This window comes from Mchenga conophoros, linkage group LG13, assembly GCF_057382185.1.
Source record: "Mchenga conophoros isolate Kocher_MC1m ecotype Shallow Benthic linkage group LG13, M_conophoros_male_GT1.1, whole genome shotgun sequence".
NCBI classification, from domain to species: Eukaryota; Metazoa; Chordata; class Actinopteri; order Cichliformes; family Cichlidae; genus Mchenga; species Mchenga conophoros.
This window is the reverse complement of record NC_140538.1, coordinates 31,550,491-31,566,667: the sequence shown is the minus strand read 5'-3', so window position 1 is coordinate 31,566,667 and position 16,177 is coordinate 31,550,491. Positions and strand designations below refer to the sequence as shown.

The 16,177-nt window shown below is 43.0% G+C and overlaps 1 protein-coding gene across 5 annotated transcripts in view; it reads left to right on the top strand.

The window, feature by feature from the left end:
* birc6 (baculoviral IAP repeat containing 6) overlaps positions 1-16,177 on the top strand; it is a 134,993-nt gene that overhangs the window by 18,935 nt on the left and 99,881 nt on the right. For all 5 annotated transcript variants that reach the window (XM_085243020.1, XM_085243021.1, XM_085243022.1 and 2 more), the window contains exons 2-8: positions 254-435; positions 3,654-3,791; positions 9,479-9,672; positions 13,053-13,164; positions 15,003-15,085; positions 15,176-15,401; positions 15,939-16,108. In XM_085243020.1, the coding sequence (XP_085099146.1) occupies positions 254-435; positions 3,654-3,791; positions 9,479-9,672; positions 13,053-13,164; positions 15,003-15,085; positions 15,176-15,401; positions 15,939-16,108 (1,105 nt within the window). The remainder of the gene's footprint in view (positions 1-253; positions 436-3,653; positions 3,792-9,478; positions 9,673-13,052; positions 13,165-15,002; positions 15,086-15,175; positions 15,402-15,938; positions 16,109-16,177) is intronic.

Here is a 16,177-nt window from a genome sequence, read left to right as displayed (position 1 = left end):
TGAAGGAGCACCTGCAGATTCACAACCCTGTTGATGAAACTCTGAAGTAATCAGTTTGTGGAAATTTACCATTCTTCTTGCATCTGATAAATTGCTTGCTACCAACAGTGAATGGCAATAAAATATCAACTGCATTGATTTTAATGGACACGTAAGTTGGTTCCAGCATGTTTTGCATATAATGCATTAGTGACATATAAACAGCCTTCAGACATTCACATTATGTGGTGTGTGTCCTCTGTCTCTGTCCTAGCTAAACCTGGTGGCCGTGTCAGGTGTCAGTACTTTCCCGCAGTGGACAAGGTGCTCTTCGTGGACGACTATGCAGTTGGATGCAGGAAGGACCTGAATGGCATCCTGCTCCTGGACACAGCCCTCCAGCCACCAGTGGCAAAACCTGAGGATATGGTTCAGCTAGAGCTACCGGTCACAGAGGTGAGAGAACATATTTGCCCTTCAATTCACTGTGTACATGGACATCTGGTCTCTGTTTCAGAAAGTTAGGTGGAAACTGAGTAGCTTAAGCCTGAGATTAAACTTTGGGTTTTCTGTTACAGAAACTAACCAATTTCTGTAACTGTAATGGCTCAGTTACCATGGTTGCAGACTCTAACCTTACTTGCTCGATGAGTTTTTTTTTTTTGTTTGTTTTTTTTTCTTCAATTGAGTTTTTGTCTGACTCCTCCCCTCCTGCTGCATTTGAAGCACTTGTCTGACTCTTTCATTTCCTCATTCACAGAGTGCGTAATGAAGCTCACATCGGATAATGTTTGCAGAAGTTTTACATTTTAAAAAAAACCCTGAAATCACACTTGGGTATTATTTTGTTACCCATTTCTTATATTTACCATTTATATTGATCAGTTTTATAACTAATCAGGACTGGACAGATTTATTATCAGCTCAGAATAACATGTATTGCCTGTGATTCTGTAACTGTGGAAAGTAAGGCATCTGTCAAGTTGTCAGCCTCTTCCCTTGCACTGAAACAATCACTTTAAAAAATAAATAAAATGGTTATTCTTCCTGTTGTGATTGGCCATGCTGCAAAGAACATTCCAATCATAACTGTGATCATGTTGGATATTACTGGAATATTTCTCAGTGAATATGATCCAATAAAGTTATAGAAATGCACTCATTAAATGCTGTCAAGCAACTTTTGGAAATGCAATACAATTTTAAACTTTGAGCCTTGACATCTTTTTCACACCAAATCACCTTAATTGTTACTATGGATGCAGATTATAATTTAATTTACAAAGGTCAATGTCCATAAACTCTGTTAATTACATGTAAAGACAAATCTTTCAAGCCTGTTGGTTTAATTTGTAATGTCCTTGGGATGTCCATACACCTGTAGCCATACTTCAGTATATAAGTGAGGTTTATTTTTAACACACCTTTCACAATTAAGATCACAGAGTGCCTTACACCAAGATGCAAACACTAAAACAGACCCATGAACAACACAAGGTCATACACATAATTGGCCTAATGCTTTTCTGAATAGGAAGAGGTATTTTTAGAGGTTGCCTCAGAATAAGTCAAACAAGGAATGAGGAACACTGATTCCAGAGTTTTGGACCCACTTGCTAAAGACCTCTGTGTAAAAACTTTTTAAAATGACTATGAGGTATCAACCATAATCTCAAATGTGAAGACCGAAGAGACTGGTTAGAAGAGCTGGTTCATATAAGCTCTGAGATATACTGGGGTGATTAACATGTTTTTACTTAGCAGTGTTCCTTAGAGGGAAAAATTTAGGAATTAATCGGTTTCTGACATGACATTCCAGGAAAACACTACAGGAATAGAACATGCAAGCTAGTTTTAGAGGAGGAGCTTTCTTTGACACTTCGGATGATAAGAGTCTCTGTTTTGTCATAATTTACATAAGGAAAAGGAGCATTTAACCCAGACTTGATAGCAGTCAGACAGGTTTGTGGATCAGAAAGTTTGTTAGGTCAGAAAGAACAGGGCAGCTGGATATCATCTGCATAAAAATCGTAACATGCGTTTTTCATATTGATGATTATCTGTCCAAGAGGCAACATTAACAAGGTAAATGTTACAGGTCCCAAATCTGATCCTATGAAACACCACAGGATAAGGCGGCAGAAAGAGAAATTAAATCTTGAAAGTCCTGAAATGAAATACTCTGTTATACAGATATAATTTTAGCTGTTAGCATAATTACAGCAAATAAAGTTGTTAAAGATTTCACTTTACTGTAGGGTTGGTGGGTGATGAAGTTCCAACCAAAGTTTTGCAGGAGAGCGGCAGTTTAATGGGGGACGTGTGCAGTGTCGTGAAGAATGCTTACGCACAGTGCGCAACTGTGTTTTTGGACCAAAAGGGGGTATTGTTGGTTGACTTTCTACCTGTTGGGACCACAATAAATGCTGACAGGTACTGTGAAACACTGGAAGAACTCAGAAAGGCATTTCAGAACCGGAGAAGAGAATGCTGAGCAAGGGCGTAAGCATTCTCCACGACACTGCGCGTCCACACATCGCCCGTCAAACTGTCGCTCACCTGCATTAGTTTGGTTGGAACTTCATCACCCACCCAACCTACAGTCTGGACTTTGCACACAGTGACTACGACCTGTTCCCAAAGTTGAAAGAACATTTGTCCGAAAGGCGATTCTGCAGCGTCGGCGAGCAACTATGACATGGGCATTGTAAAACTGCCACAGTGTCTACAAAAATGCATTGACCGAAATGGCGATTATGTAGGAAAATAAGTCTTCAAGCTTTAAAATGATGTAAATATTCTAGAAAATAAACGGTTATTTGTATTTCTAAAACAATAGGACACCTTATTTTGGGATTGCCCTTGTACTTCTAAAAGTCCGCTTGAAGGCTGCTGGCTGGACACGTGTAGTTAGTGCAGTGTAATGTGAATTCTCTGTGCATGAGTCCGCACAGTCCCAAAAGTGGCTGGCACAAGGATGTCCACATGGACCTTTGCGCTCACTGTCCAGTGATGAACCTAGCAAACCCACTTACACTGTTCGGGAGTACACTAGCAATATGATAGCCTGATGTGGGGTTTGTGTGTTCTTTTGGTCTCACACTTTTGTGTGAAAAGTTCACGTGAATGAACTGCTACACTATCCACCCAGTAGTACACAGAATATTTAATTTAAGAAAGTGTAATACATGTGCACATGATCCAAATCTGTAAGAAACTCTTGGATCTGTTTGTCACAATTTAGATATAATTGTTTGTTTGTCTTTAAAAAAAAAAAATTGACAGTTTTTATCTTTCATAAATTGTAGGGTAATAGGTTGGTTTGTGTAATGGTTTGATATGCAGTTTGTAATTATGACTCAGTCCACATTATGGCATCAAATGGCAGGAACAACCTAGGAATCCATTAATTATAGTGGGAGAACTAATGCCTAATTCAGCAAAAGGGTAACAAACCACAAGCAGCAATACGGTGACCCCAGATCATCGTAACTAAGTGGAGCCACAGCCACAAAGCAGATGACAGTATAGTGAATTGTTCTAGTTTTGCATCACAAAGCTTAAAACACAGGACTGCAGAGACAATACAAATGTCCTCAAACTGAGGTTGTAGCTTTTTTTTTTTTTACTGAATATGTAAGTGTTAAATCTAATATGTGTTTGTGTCTGTTCAGGCCCAGCAGATACTGTCAGCCTGCCAGGAAAAGATTGATGTGTCAAACACTGAGGGTTACGAACTTTTTATCACCCAGCTGAAAGAAGGCCTGAAGAATACCTCACATGAGACAGCAGCTAATCACAAAGTGGCGAAGGTGAGTTTAATTTAAAAAAACCTTTTGTTTTCTAACTGTATGTCTCTGAGCTTCTGTACTGGAATTACTGTTCGGAAACTGTTCTTGAAGTATACTGAGAGATGTGCAGGAAATGTGATTTTATCCCTCATACTTTTGCAAAACAGCAAAAGTATGAGGGAATTCATGACAGCGTTTATCAAATGTGAAGCATAGTTTTGATGTTCTTTGACTGTTGGTTCAGTCAATTTTGGTTAGAGAGAGACAAAACCTGCAGTTTCAGAATCTAGAACAAAAAAAAGATGTAAACACAAAGCGTGGACCCGCCGACGCATCAGAAGCTGTCGGCTTTCAGCCCTGGCGTGTCTGTGGACGTGCCAACTGGTGAGAAAGCCGACATCTCACTAATTCTGATACGTCGGTGGGTCCACGGTTTACGTTTACGTCTTTGTGTGGAATCCGTTTACCTGCTCTCATTTACTGTTTTAGTTGTTTGGTTGTTGTTGAAATAGTTTTGTGAACTTTAACCTGAGATTCTGGCATTTCTGGCAAAGTACATTTATATTTAAAAATTTATTCAGGAATAAAGTGATGAATCCATATTACTTATTCAAGTTACTGATCTCTCTCTATCTATCCGCCAGCACTTTAAAACATGCACACAAAAGGCTACAGGAGTATCTGGACAACGGCCAATCAGAGAGGTCCCACCCCTGACTATCAATGATTGGTTTAGACCATGATATGGGTGTAATTGTGTGGTCAACAACAAAAACATGAGTTGCGGAGACTCTTTTTGTTTTTGTTTTTTACTCAAACTGCTGGTCGGTGCAACCTATAATTTTTTTTATTTTATTTTTTTTGTCGCACCATTAAGAAATTAAGTCGCATACATATGCAGTGTGCTGGGAACGTCTAGCAGAGGCCCCAGTCCGCGAGATCTTCAACGCACACCTCCGGCAGAGCTTCAACAGCATTCCGAGGGAGACTGGGGACATTGAGTCCGAATGGACCATGTTCAGCGTCTCCATTGCCGAAGCTGCTGCATTGAGCTGCGGCCGCAAGGTGGTTGGTGCCTGCCGTGGTGGTAATCCCCGAACCAAATGGTGGACACCAGAGGTGAAGGGAGCCACCAGGCTGAAGGAGGAGTCCTATCGGGCTTGGTTAGCCTGTGGGACCCCGGAGGCAGCCGACGGGCATCGACAGGCCAAGCAGAATGCGGCTCGGGCAGTGGCTGAAGCAAAAACTCGGGTGTGGGAGGAGTTCGGAGAGGCCATGGAAAAAGACTTTCGGACTGCCTCGAAGAGATTCTGGCAAACCGTCAGACGTCTCAGGAGGGGAAAGCGGTGCTCTACCTGCACTGTGTATAGTGCTGGCGGAGCGCTGCTGACGTCGACTGAGAAAATAGTCAGGCGGTGGAAGGAATACTTCGAGGACCTCCTTAATCCCACTGACACGTCTTCCGAGGAGGAAGCAGAATCTGGGGATGAGGGGAATGACCCACCAATTTCCGGGGGCGAGGTCACTGAGGCAGTTAAACAACTCCTTGGTGGCAGAGCCCCTGGTGTTGATGAGGTCCGCCCCGAGTTCCTGAAGGCTCTGGACGTTGTAGGGCTGTCCTGGTTGACACGCCTCTGCAATGTTGCGTGGAGATCAGGGGCAGTACTTGTGGACTGGCAGACCGGGGTGGTGGTCCCCATCTTTAAGAAAGGGGACCGGAGGGTGTGTTCCAACTACAGGGGATCACACTCCTCAGCCTCCCTGGGAAAGTCTATGCCAGGGTGCTGGAAAGGAGAGTTCGTCCGTTAGTCGAACCTCGGATACAGGAGGAACAATGCGGTTTTCGTCCTGGTCGCGGAACACTGGACCAGCCCTTTATCCTCTCCAGGATACTTGAGGGTGCATGGGAGTTTGCCCAACCAGTCTACATGTGTTTTGTGGACTTGGAGAAGGCATTCAACCGTGTCCCTCGGGGTGTCCTGTGGGAGGTGTTGCGGGAATATGGGGTGTCTGGCCCATTGCTACGGGCCATTCGATCCCTATACAACCGTTGCAAGAGCTTGGTTCGCATTGCCGGCAATAAGTCGGACTCGTTCCCGGTGGGTGATGGGCTCCGCCAGGGCTGCCCTTTGTCTCCGGTTCTGTTCATAATTTTTGTGGACAGGATTTCTAGGCGCAGCCAAGTGGCGGAGGGCTTTCGCTTTGGTGGCCTCAGAATCTCATCTCTGATTTTTGTGGATGATGTGGTTCTGTTGGCTTCATCGGGTGAGGGCCTCCAGCTCGCACTGGAACGGTTCGCAGCCGAGTGCGAAGCAGCGGGAATGAGGATCAGCACCTCCAAATCTGAGGCCATGGTTCTCAGCCGGAAAAGGGTGGAGTGCCCACTCCGGGTCGGGGATGAGTTCCTGCCCCAAGTGGAGGAGTTCAAGTATCTCGGGGTCTTGTTCGCGAGTGATGGGAGAAGGGAGCCGGAGATCGACAGACGGATTGGGGCTGCAGCTGCAGTAATGCGGACGCTGCACCGGTCCGTCGTGGTGAAGAGGGAGCTGAGTGTAAAAGCGAAGCTCTCAATTTACCAGTCGATCTACGTCCCTACCCTCACCTATGGCCACGAGCTGTGGGTAGTGACCGAAAGAACGAGATCGCGGATACAAGCGGCAGAAATGAGCTTCCTCCGAAGGGTGGCTGGCCTCTCCCTTAGAGATAGGGTGAGAAGTTCGGCCATCCGGGAGGGGCTCAGAGTAGAGCAGCTGCTGCTCCACATCGAAAGGAGCCAGCTGAGGTGGTTCGGGCATCTGACAAGGATGCCCCCTGGGCGCCTCCTGGGTGAGGTGTTCCAGGCATGTCCCACCGGGAGGAGGCCCCGGGGCAGACCCAGGACACGCTGGAGAGATTATATCTCTTGGCTGGCCTGGGAACGCCTTGGTATTCCCCCGGATAAGCTGGAGGAGGTGGCTGGGGAGAGGGAGGTCTGGGCCTCTTTGCTTAGGCTGCTGCCCCCGCGACCCGGCCCCGGACAAAGCGGATGAAGATGGATGGATGGATGGACATATGCAGCCAAATTGGTCGCACTCTAGAGCCCTGCATATAGATAGTCTTCTCACAAAACCCTACTTTTGTATTTATTTTTATATTTTGGTGCCAAAAGCAAATATTACTCGTGATTCAAGGAGTTATTTACACCTGGGTCTGTCTAATGGATATGGTATGTTAAAAGGTCCTGTTCACACCATGTAGTGCTTTCCAAAATCAGTACTTGGTTTTTGTTAACTGTTACTGTGTGTACACAATGTGTCACTGTAATCCTGGAACACTGAGCTAGTACATTGGATTTAATTGTTCTGCTGGTCAGTTTATTCCCAAATTTGGCTGCAACTGCAAATTTAGGCCATTAAGGCCAAATGTGTTGGAAGGACATTTTGAAGTGACTGTGGTTCTGTGGCCTGTCTCCCCCCCACCCTGGACCCCCACCAATTCGCATACAGTCAGAACAGGAGCAAAGAGGATGCAGTCTCCATCGTGCTGCACTCTGTCCTCTCACACCTGGACAACAACAACACCCACGCCAGAATGCTGTTTATAGACTTCAGTTCAGCATTCAATACAATCCTCCCTTCACAACTCATCAGGAAGCTAACAGACCTGGGCATCAGTTCCCACATGTGTAAATGCTTACTGGACTTCCTGACCAACCGGCCCCAACGTGTCCAGCTGGATAACCACTGCTCATCTACCATCACAATGAACACTGGTGTACCACAAGGCTGTGTGATGAGCCCTTTCCTCTACTCCCTCTTCACCCACGACTGCAGACTTGCCGATGGTTCCAACGCAATCATTAAGTTTGTAGATGACACCATGGTGATTAGCCTCATCAATGACAACGATGAGGCCGCCTACAGGGAGGAGATGGATCGGCTGTGGAGCGTGTGAGCAGCTTCAAGTTCCTGGGTGTCTACATCTCCGAGGATCCCAACTGCTTCAAGCTGGAGGACTCTGAGAAAGAACCACCTGTCCTCAGACATCCTGGTGAAGTTCTACCGCTGCACCATCAAGAGCACTGTACACCGTGTACATTGTAACATACCCATAATAGACCCATATTTTTGTATCTGCTAATATATATTTTGTAATATATCTATATTATTGCTAAAGCACTTTCTGGATAGATGCAAACTGCATTTCGTTGCCTTGTACTGGTGACATGTGCAATGACAATAAAGTTGAATTCTATTCTAAGTGTTCTGTGTGTAATTTCTGCTGATAAGTTTTGTAGTAGTAGGACAGGACAAAGCAGGACAAAGCTGCTGCTACTGGCAGGTGTGCTGCTCTGCAGCACTTTTCCTTTGATGCCGTAACAATTATCTGTAAAAGAATTTTGATGATGCATGCATGCATGTATGGATGATACCTATTTGTGTGAATGTTATTCTGGATTTCATTGGAAAATCCAGGCCGCATAAGGCCGCTTGATTTTGTCCCTGTGTTTCTCTCCGTTTTTGTGTTTGTTTGTTTGTTTGTTTTTAAACCCAGGACTCCCAAAAAGCAGCCAGTTCAGTTTATACTAAGATACAGCAGTGCAGAATTTTGTTTACATTACATATTGTTTATGTAACCCACTTGGTTTAATGGTAGACCATTAAATTGTCGACGCATGCCACACACTGTGTTTAGGATGTAGGTTTTCTTTATTTACAGTGATGCAGTTTACTCTTTCAGTCTGCCACGTCCGCCAGCTCCACCGTTGTCTCCAACTCCACACACCTCCAGGTGCCGGTACACTAGTGAAATAGGGGAGGCATGATTAGGCAGTGAACACCATCTGTTTTAACCAACCTCCCCTGGCAACTACCGACAGAACCCACTGCACTCCTTCCCTGCAGCCGAGCCACAGACCACACTCCGCTATAGTCTACTAAACTATTATTTTCTTTTAAATCCCCAAATGCAGCAGTGGTATATAGAAATTTAAGGATCAATGTAAACCACCAATAACATTTGAAATGGCTCATTTCAAACATGAACTTTAAACAACACTTTGAGTTTAGCACTCTGAAACATAAAACCGTAAACCCAAATAGGCCGATTGCTATCTGCTACTGCCACAGACTACTAAGAGCTGTTGCTACAGCTCCATTCTTTGTACCCATGTGCAATTTTAGGAATGCACCAAGCTCTCTATAGGTTCTCATGTGTGGCAAGAGATACTTTCCTGACAGCTCAATATTAAATTAATAACTGAGTAATATTTATTTGTATAGCACGTTTTATCAATAAAAAATTTAAATCCCAGCACTATCTGAAGCAACACTGAATACCACTGTGCACCCTGAATATAACAAAGTTTGTCAACATCTCACTACACATAGTCATCACCTCAATGCACTTATTTTTGTAGTTCAGTTTACCAAAAAGACAACGCACAATAAACAAAGTTGAGAAGATTCCTGTTTGGTTTTAGTTATTTTTATTTTTATAAAGATACTTCAACAATACGGTTGTCATGAAGTTTTTGTTTTACACACAGCTATCGTGAAGTGAAAAAGAGTGTAGGCCGAGTTGCGAATGGGACCACCAAAGTCATGGTTCTATTTTGATGCTGCTTAACTGTTGTTTTGTTTCAGATATGATTATATATAGACCCAACTCTTTCCTTTGACTATGCTCATAACTGCCTTTCCTTTCTTCCCCTATGCTTCTGATCTCAGTGGGCAACAGTGACCTTCCATCTTCCCCACCATGTGCTGAAGCTCGTGGCTAGTGCCATTGTCAGCGAGCTGAAGAAGATAAACCAGAACGTAGCTGCCTTGTCTGTGGCCTCATCCATCATGGACAGGCTCTCCTACCTCTTGTCAAGCGCCAGACCTGAGCTTGGGGTGGGCCCTGGGCGCTCTGTAGATAGGTGAGAGTAAGCTTTTTGTCACATTGTGCATATTCAGGTCATTTGCACTTGAATCAGAATAAATTTTTTAGGTATAATGCAAGTATGTTTTTGATTGAGCTTTTTAAACACAATAAAGAGTTTGTGGAGTAGTGTGTAGAGACGGTACCTTGCTCAGGGGTACTGCAGGGTTGCAAATGGTGGATTTGAACCCCTGACTTTCTGATCATGGGGCGAGTGCTCTACCTACTGAGCTATCCCTGCTCTATCTTTCAACTTAACCACTTAACTTAACCCTCTGAGACTTAAACATATGACAAAGTTTTCACACATACACTGCGTTCCAAATTACTATGCAAATTGTGTTTAAGTCTCATTAAAATTAAATAAGTTGTTTTTCAATTAAACCCATGGATGGAATAGTGTGTCAGGGCTCTTTGGATCACTGAAATCAATCTCGGACAACTAGGATCATTAGTTTGCCAGCTGAGCCCAACTAAAGGAAAAACTACTAAAGAAGGATGTTCCACATTATTAAGCAGATCAGCATTTTCAAGCAATATAGCAAGGAAAAAGGATCTCTGCTGCTGCTGAAAAGCCTGAAATAGTTGAATGCCTTGGACACGTAATGAAAACCTTAGATATTTCACGAAAGCATGATCACCATAATGTTAAGAGATTTGTGGCTGAATCAGAGCACACATGGGTTCATGCAGATAAAGGTACAATGATGAAGGTTTCTGCCAGACAAATACATCAGGGGGGGGCAGCTGCTAGAAGGCCATTACAAAGCAGCAAACAGATATTTGAAGCTGCTGCCGCCTCTGGAGCCCTGCGAACATCAAAGTGTAGGATCCTCCAGAGACTTGCAGTTGTGCATAAACCTTCTATTTGGCCAACCCTAACCAATGCTCACAAGCAGAAACGGCTGCAGTGGGGCCCAGAATTACTTGAAGACTAATTTTCAAACAGTCCTGTTCAATGATGAGTGCAGTGGAACCCTAGATGGTCCAGATGGATGCAGTGGATGATGCTTGGTGGATGGCCACCATGTCCCAACAAGGCTGCAACGTCAGCAAGGACGTGGTGAAGTCATGTTTTGGGTCAGAATCACGGGGAGAGAGCTGGTTGGCCCCTTTAAGGTCCCTGAAGGTGTGAAAATGACCTCTGCAAAGTATGTAGAGTTTCTGACTGACCACTTTCTTCCATGGTAGAAAGAGATGAGCTGTGCCTTCCGCAACAAAACCATCTTCATGCAAGACAATGCACCATCTCAAGTTACAAGGAATACCTCTGCATCATTGGCTGCTATCAGCCTAAAAGGAGAGAAACTCATGGTATGGCCCCCATTCTTCCCTGACCTTAATCCTATTGAGAACCTTTGAGGCATTCTCAAGCAAAAAACTATGAGGGTGAGAGGCAGTTCACATCCAAACAGCAGCTCTGGGAGGCTATTCTGACATCCTGCAAAGACATTCAAGTAGAAACTTTCCAAAAACTCACAAGTTCCATGGATGCAAGAATTGTAAAACTGCTATCAAATAAGGGGTCCTATTTTAATATGTAACTTGACCTGTTAAGATGTTTTTGTTTGAAATAGCTTTTGATTTCAGTAAAATTGATTTACTAATGCTGCCAATTCAACAAATGACCATTTTCAATTCTCTACAACCTATAAAATGTTTTGAAACTGTGTGCGTAATAACTTGGAACAGTGCATTTTAAGTTTTTTATTTTTGAAAAACGTACTGTTTTCATTGGGAGTTTTGTTCAGTAACATTTGAATTATACTCTTAACCCTCCGGCTATCCTGGGCCCTTTTTGTGCCACTTTCATGTTTTAAATGCATGCCATTTCCACTGTGTTCAGTGGAATATAACCAAATTTGCCAAAGGATAGTTTTTTTCTGTCAATTTTAATATTTCAGTGTGAATTTCTTAAATCAGCCTAAAATGGCTGAGCAGCAAAAATCCCCACACCTCAAACCCTGGGGACCGTTTTCGGCCCATTGACTTCCATTATAAACGCTATTTTTCACTGCAGAATTATTACCGTTAACATCTGGGTGACGGCTTAGGTTTCGTTTTTGTTTTGTAGAAGAGGCCTTAGAGTTGTAATTTTTTTATTTGTCCACCAGGTGGCGCCCTTGCTCCACATTTGACCCCTGCTGGAAAACAGCGGGCTGCTTAGAGAGACCTGCGGGAAATGAAGCCTCATTTCCGGCGTGCAGCAGCGGCTTCGCCCGCTGATCGGGCGGGACCATTTTCGGCCCTTAGGACCGTGAGAGGGTGCTTTTTTTTTTTTTTTAGTCAACAGGAAATGACGTATTTGTTGTCACGTGGTATCGGGCGTGTGTGCTGGAAAAAGGGGTCCCCGGTGATCGTGCCCCGGTAATCGTCGCGACTTACCCCGGCAAGATGCACTTATTTCGGCCTAGAGGAGGAGCATTTGCCGCCTGGAGACCATTTTCTGGTCCTGAAAGAAAAAATAAAAGGCGATCGAAATGAATGTTGGTGCCAATCTTTAGTCCATCTAAAGGCCTAATTATAATAACAATTGAATATTACCTCAAATGTTTTTTTTGGGAAAATATTCAAGTTTTATGTTTTTTGGGGCAAAAAAAGCAGTGCGCTCATGTGACGAAACCGGGATATAAAGGGTTAAAATCCGCGAAATGTAATTAAAACTTGACATGAATATTTCAAGGAGAAGTAGGTCTAAAAGATTGGCTAATTTAAAGTGGAATAAAATATTAATATATAAATTTTTTATAGCACTTTTTTGGGCGTGGTCGATTAGGACCGATAGTGTGTGCATTTTATGAAATGCACTCCTGCAAAAAAAATAAAAGTGGATCGAAATTAATTTTGGTGCCAATCTTTGGACCATCCAAAGGCCTAATTATAATAACAAACAAATATTACTTCAAATGTTTTTTTTGGAAAATATTTAGTTTTTTTGTTTTTTGGGGCTAAAAAAACGGTGCGCTCATGTAATTAAACTGCGATTAAAAGGGTTAAAACCCCCGAAATAGAATTAAAACTTTACATGAATATTTCAGGGAGAAGTAGTTTTAAAAGATTGGCTAATTTAAAGTGGAAAAAAATATGAATATATAATCTTTTTATAGCATTTTTTGGGGCGTGGCCGAAAACGGTCCCCAGGGTATTAGGTGTGATTTTTTTTTAAAGGATCGCCAGAGGGTTAATGGTTGATGACTCAAACATTATGCTGACTGTCATTTGAATCGACAATTTCAGAAAATCAAAGAAAAATATAATTTGCTTAATAATTTGGAATGCGGTGTAGTGTAAACTACAACAACGATGTAGTCAAAACAGCATACCAGGTGTAATTTCAAGAATGCCTTGTATTATTCTAAAAGGTCTTGTTCTCTGCAGATCCCTGATGTACAGCGAGGCCAACAGGAGGGAAACATTCACATCGTGGCCACATGCTGGGTACAGGTGGGCTCAGCCTGATCCAATGGCACAAGCAGGGTTTTACCACCAGGTGGGTTCTGTGAGAATTCTAAACTGCCTTTACATCTGTCAGCTCTGACGAGCAATGTTATATGCACACATGTGGTTCACATGAATCACAATATTTGCAAGCACTCAAAGGGAAGATTTGCATGGTTAGTGGAAAATGTTGACATTCTACTTGACTGCAAGATTATGAAGTTAAAGGAACACACATGGACTCATCCAACCATATAACCATGTTAATTTGCTTTGTAATGCAAACTGTTTCTCGTGCACGGGAGAGACCGGACAGGCGCCGTTCCTTCGCTTGACCCCAGTTGCTCTCGTCCGTTCTCCCGTAACACTGCCCTTTTATTGAGGTTACATGAATATGCATAGGTTCATTAACATATGACGTCTACATACAAACAAAGAGTACCTTGCCTGTGTGTGTGTGTGTGTGTGTGTGTGTGTGTGTGTGTGTGTGTGTGTGTGTGTGTGTGTGTGTGTGTGGTGTGATTTGTGTGAGGTCAAGATGTGACCCTGTGAAGACTCCCCAAAGCTGGTGCCAGGCGTCTAGCAGATCTATCTAAACAAAAGGCTCTTATACTTAAAGAGATATACGTGTGTTTGCTATACCATATATCAACAAAGAGAAGATAGGACCTCTCTGATGTTCCTAGACTGTGGGTGTGCATTCTAGTGTGGAATACACACCAAGCCTTTGCAGCCTGCTAAAGATCACAGTCCTATCACTACACAATTGATTATACACCTCTAAGCATATATGGTTAAATATTTCTAAGCATAAATGACAATCAACAATACAAAACCTAACACCATTTTTATCTGTAGTGACTTCATGTTTGTTTGTTTTTTTTATTAGTGCTGTCAATAGATTAAAAAAAATTAACTAGCTAATCTCACAATTTTCTGTTATTAATTGCGATTAATCTCAATTACTTTATTAATAGCCTGGCTCCAATTACATTTTTTTATTCTTTATATTTTAAGTAATTATCGTTGTTCACCGAAGTCCAGTGGTCTCCGGTGAGAGCGACATTCCTTACTTGCACAAGCTTGCTGGACTGCTGAGCCCTCTGGTCCCCATACAAAGTGTGCAGTCTCGACACAATGGTTCCTCTCGAGGGCAGATTGTAACACTCATCTCCTGATGCAGCACGAATGACTTCTCTCAGTCCATCATCTTCTACTATGCTAACTGGTCGGCAGTTTTTAGCTATCCAAACAACCAAGGAATTGGTTACCTTTTCTCTCACATTTTTTGTTATTCGTCCACAAGCACCATACTCCTGAAGCGTAGACTGGCGAGGTCCCGTAGAGGTGGATTCAGTTGGGTGTTTTGCTCTCAGGTGATACGCCAGTGATGAACTGCTTCTGTGGTACTTGAATTCAGCGTTGCAAATTGTGCATCTTACTCTCGTTTTGTCCAACAAGCCATCAGGCAACTTCTTAAAGAGAAACTTTCCACCCAAAAGTCCGCCCTCGTCCATGCTTGCGTGTGTTAGCTAGTGTTAGCTAGATAGTAGCATGGTGTCACTTCTTCTTCTTCTTCTAATCATTTCTGTCAGGCCAAACGCCAGCATAGCACACTGTTGCCCCCTCCTCCAGAGGTGCTCATGAATTTAAAGGTCTTAGATTACAGGAAATTAATAAAAAAACAAAATCAGCGTTAAATTTTTTTAATGCATTAAACATTTCGCGTTGATCTTAACAATTAACGCGATAATTTTGACAGCACTATTTTTTATATATATTTATTTTTTACAACATGTGCTGTACAAACACTACATTCTTTACAATAAAAATCAGCAGGGAAAGTAGGCGGTCAGTGAAATTAACCCCCTCCCTACTGTGTTCCTGCAGCCTGCCTCATCAGGGGATGACAGAGCCATGTGTTTCACCTGCAGCGTGTGCCTGGTCTGTTGGGAACCAACAGACGAACCTTGGTGAGTGGATTATTAAATAAACACACATGCATCTTACTCACAACATAATAATTGTATTATAATGGCAAGCGTTTCTTTATTACTCCCCAGGTCTGAACATGAGCGGCATTCTCCCAATTGTCCATTTGTGAAGGGAGAGCACACACAGAACGTCCCACTGTCGGTGACACTGGCAACAACACCCGCACAGTTTCCAAACAGTCCTGATCGTTCAGACAAGATTGCTTGCTATGGTTTTGGCAGCTGCCCACAGTTCCTGGCTGCTGCCACCAAGAGGGGCAAGATTTGCATCTGGGATGTCTCCAAAATGATGAAGGTCAGAGTACCAACCAATCCTTGCCTGGCTGACTCTTTACCTGCACAATGGAATGCATGCACAACACAGCACTTTATAGTGCCCTACCAGGTCTTAGAACAAAAAGCAATGCAACAGTGATATCACAAATCCATCGACCTACTTTATTGGTAAAAGGCATGATGCCAGCAAGGGCACTCAAAAATGTCTGGTTAAAGCAGCTGATTAAAGTAACTGATCCTTGTTACCAACCCAAAGCACGTCTTTTAAGTTATAATTTCCCAGATACACATGGTGCATAGAAACAGTTGAGCAGCTTTGTTTTACTTTGTTACCATATCAGATTTGTAAAGAAGTCACACTATAACTAAGTCTATGTACGAGCCTCAGCAGGACACTAATACACTTCCTGAGGCTCTTTTCAACATGTTACATGATTTGATTGCTTACTTGCTTAGCTTGGAGCATAAGCAGACAAAAGTTGAGTGAGTAGGGCAGTCTTGTTTATGTTGTTGACTATGACTCCAGGTAAAAAGTGTGTACCTGTGTGTTCAACAGGTGCACTTGAAGTTTGACATCAACCCATATGACCCAGCCATTCTGAGACAGTTGATCCTGTCTAGTGGTGAGCAGGGCCAGCATGCACTAACTGAGTCTCGGAGACCAACTTTGGCATGGTTAGAAGAGTCATCCTCCTGCTCCGATTTACCCAAACTTGAGGGAGACAGGTAAAACACATTCACATTTTAATTCATTTAAACTTGAAAGATAATTTTATAGGAATATTGTGTTTGAAA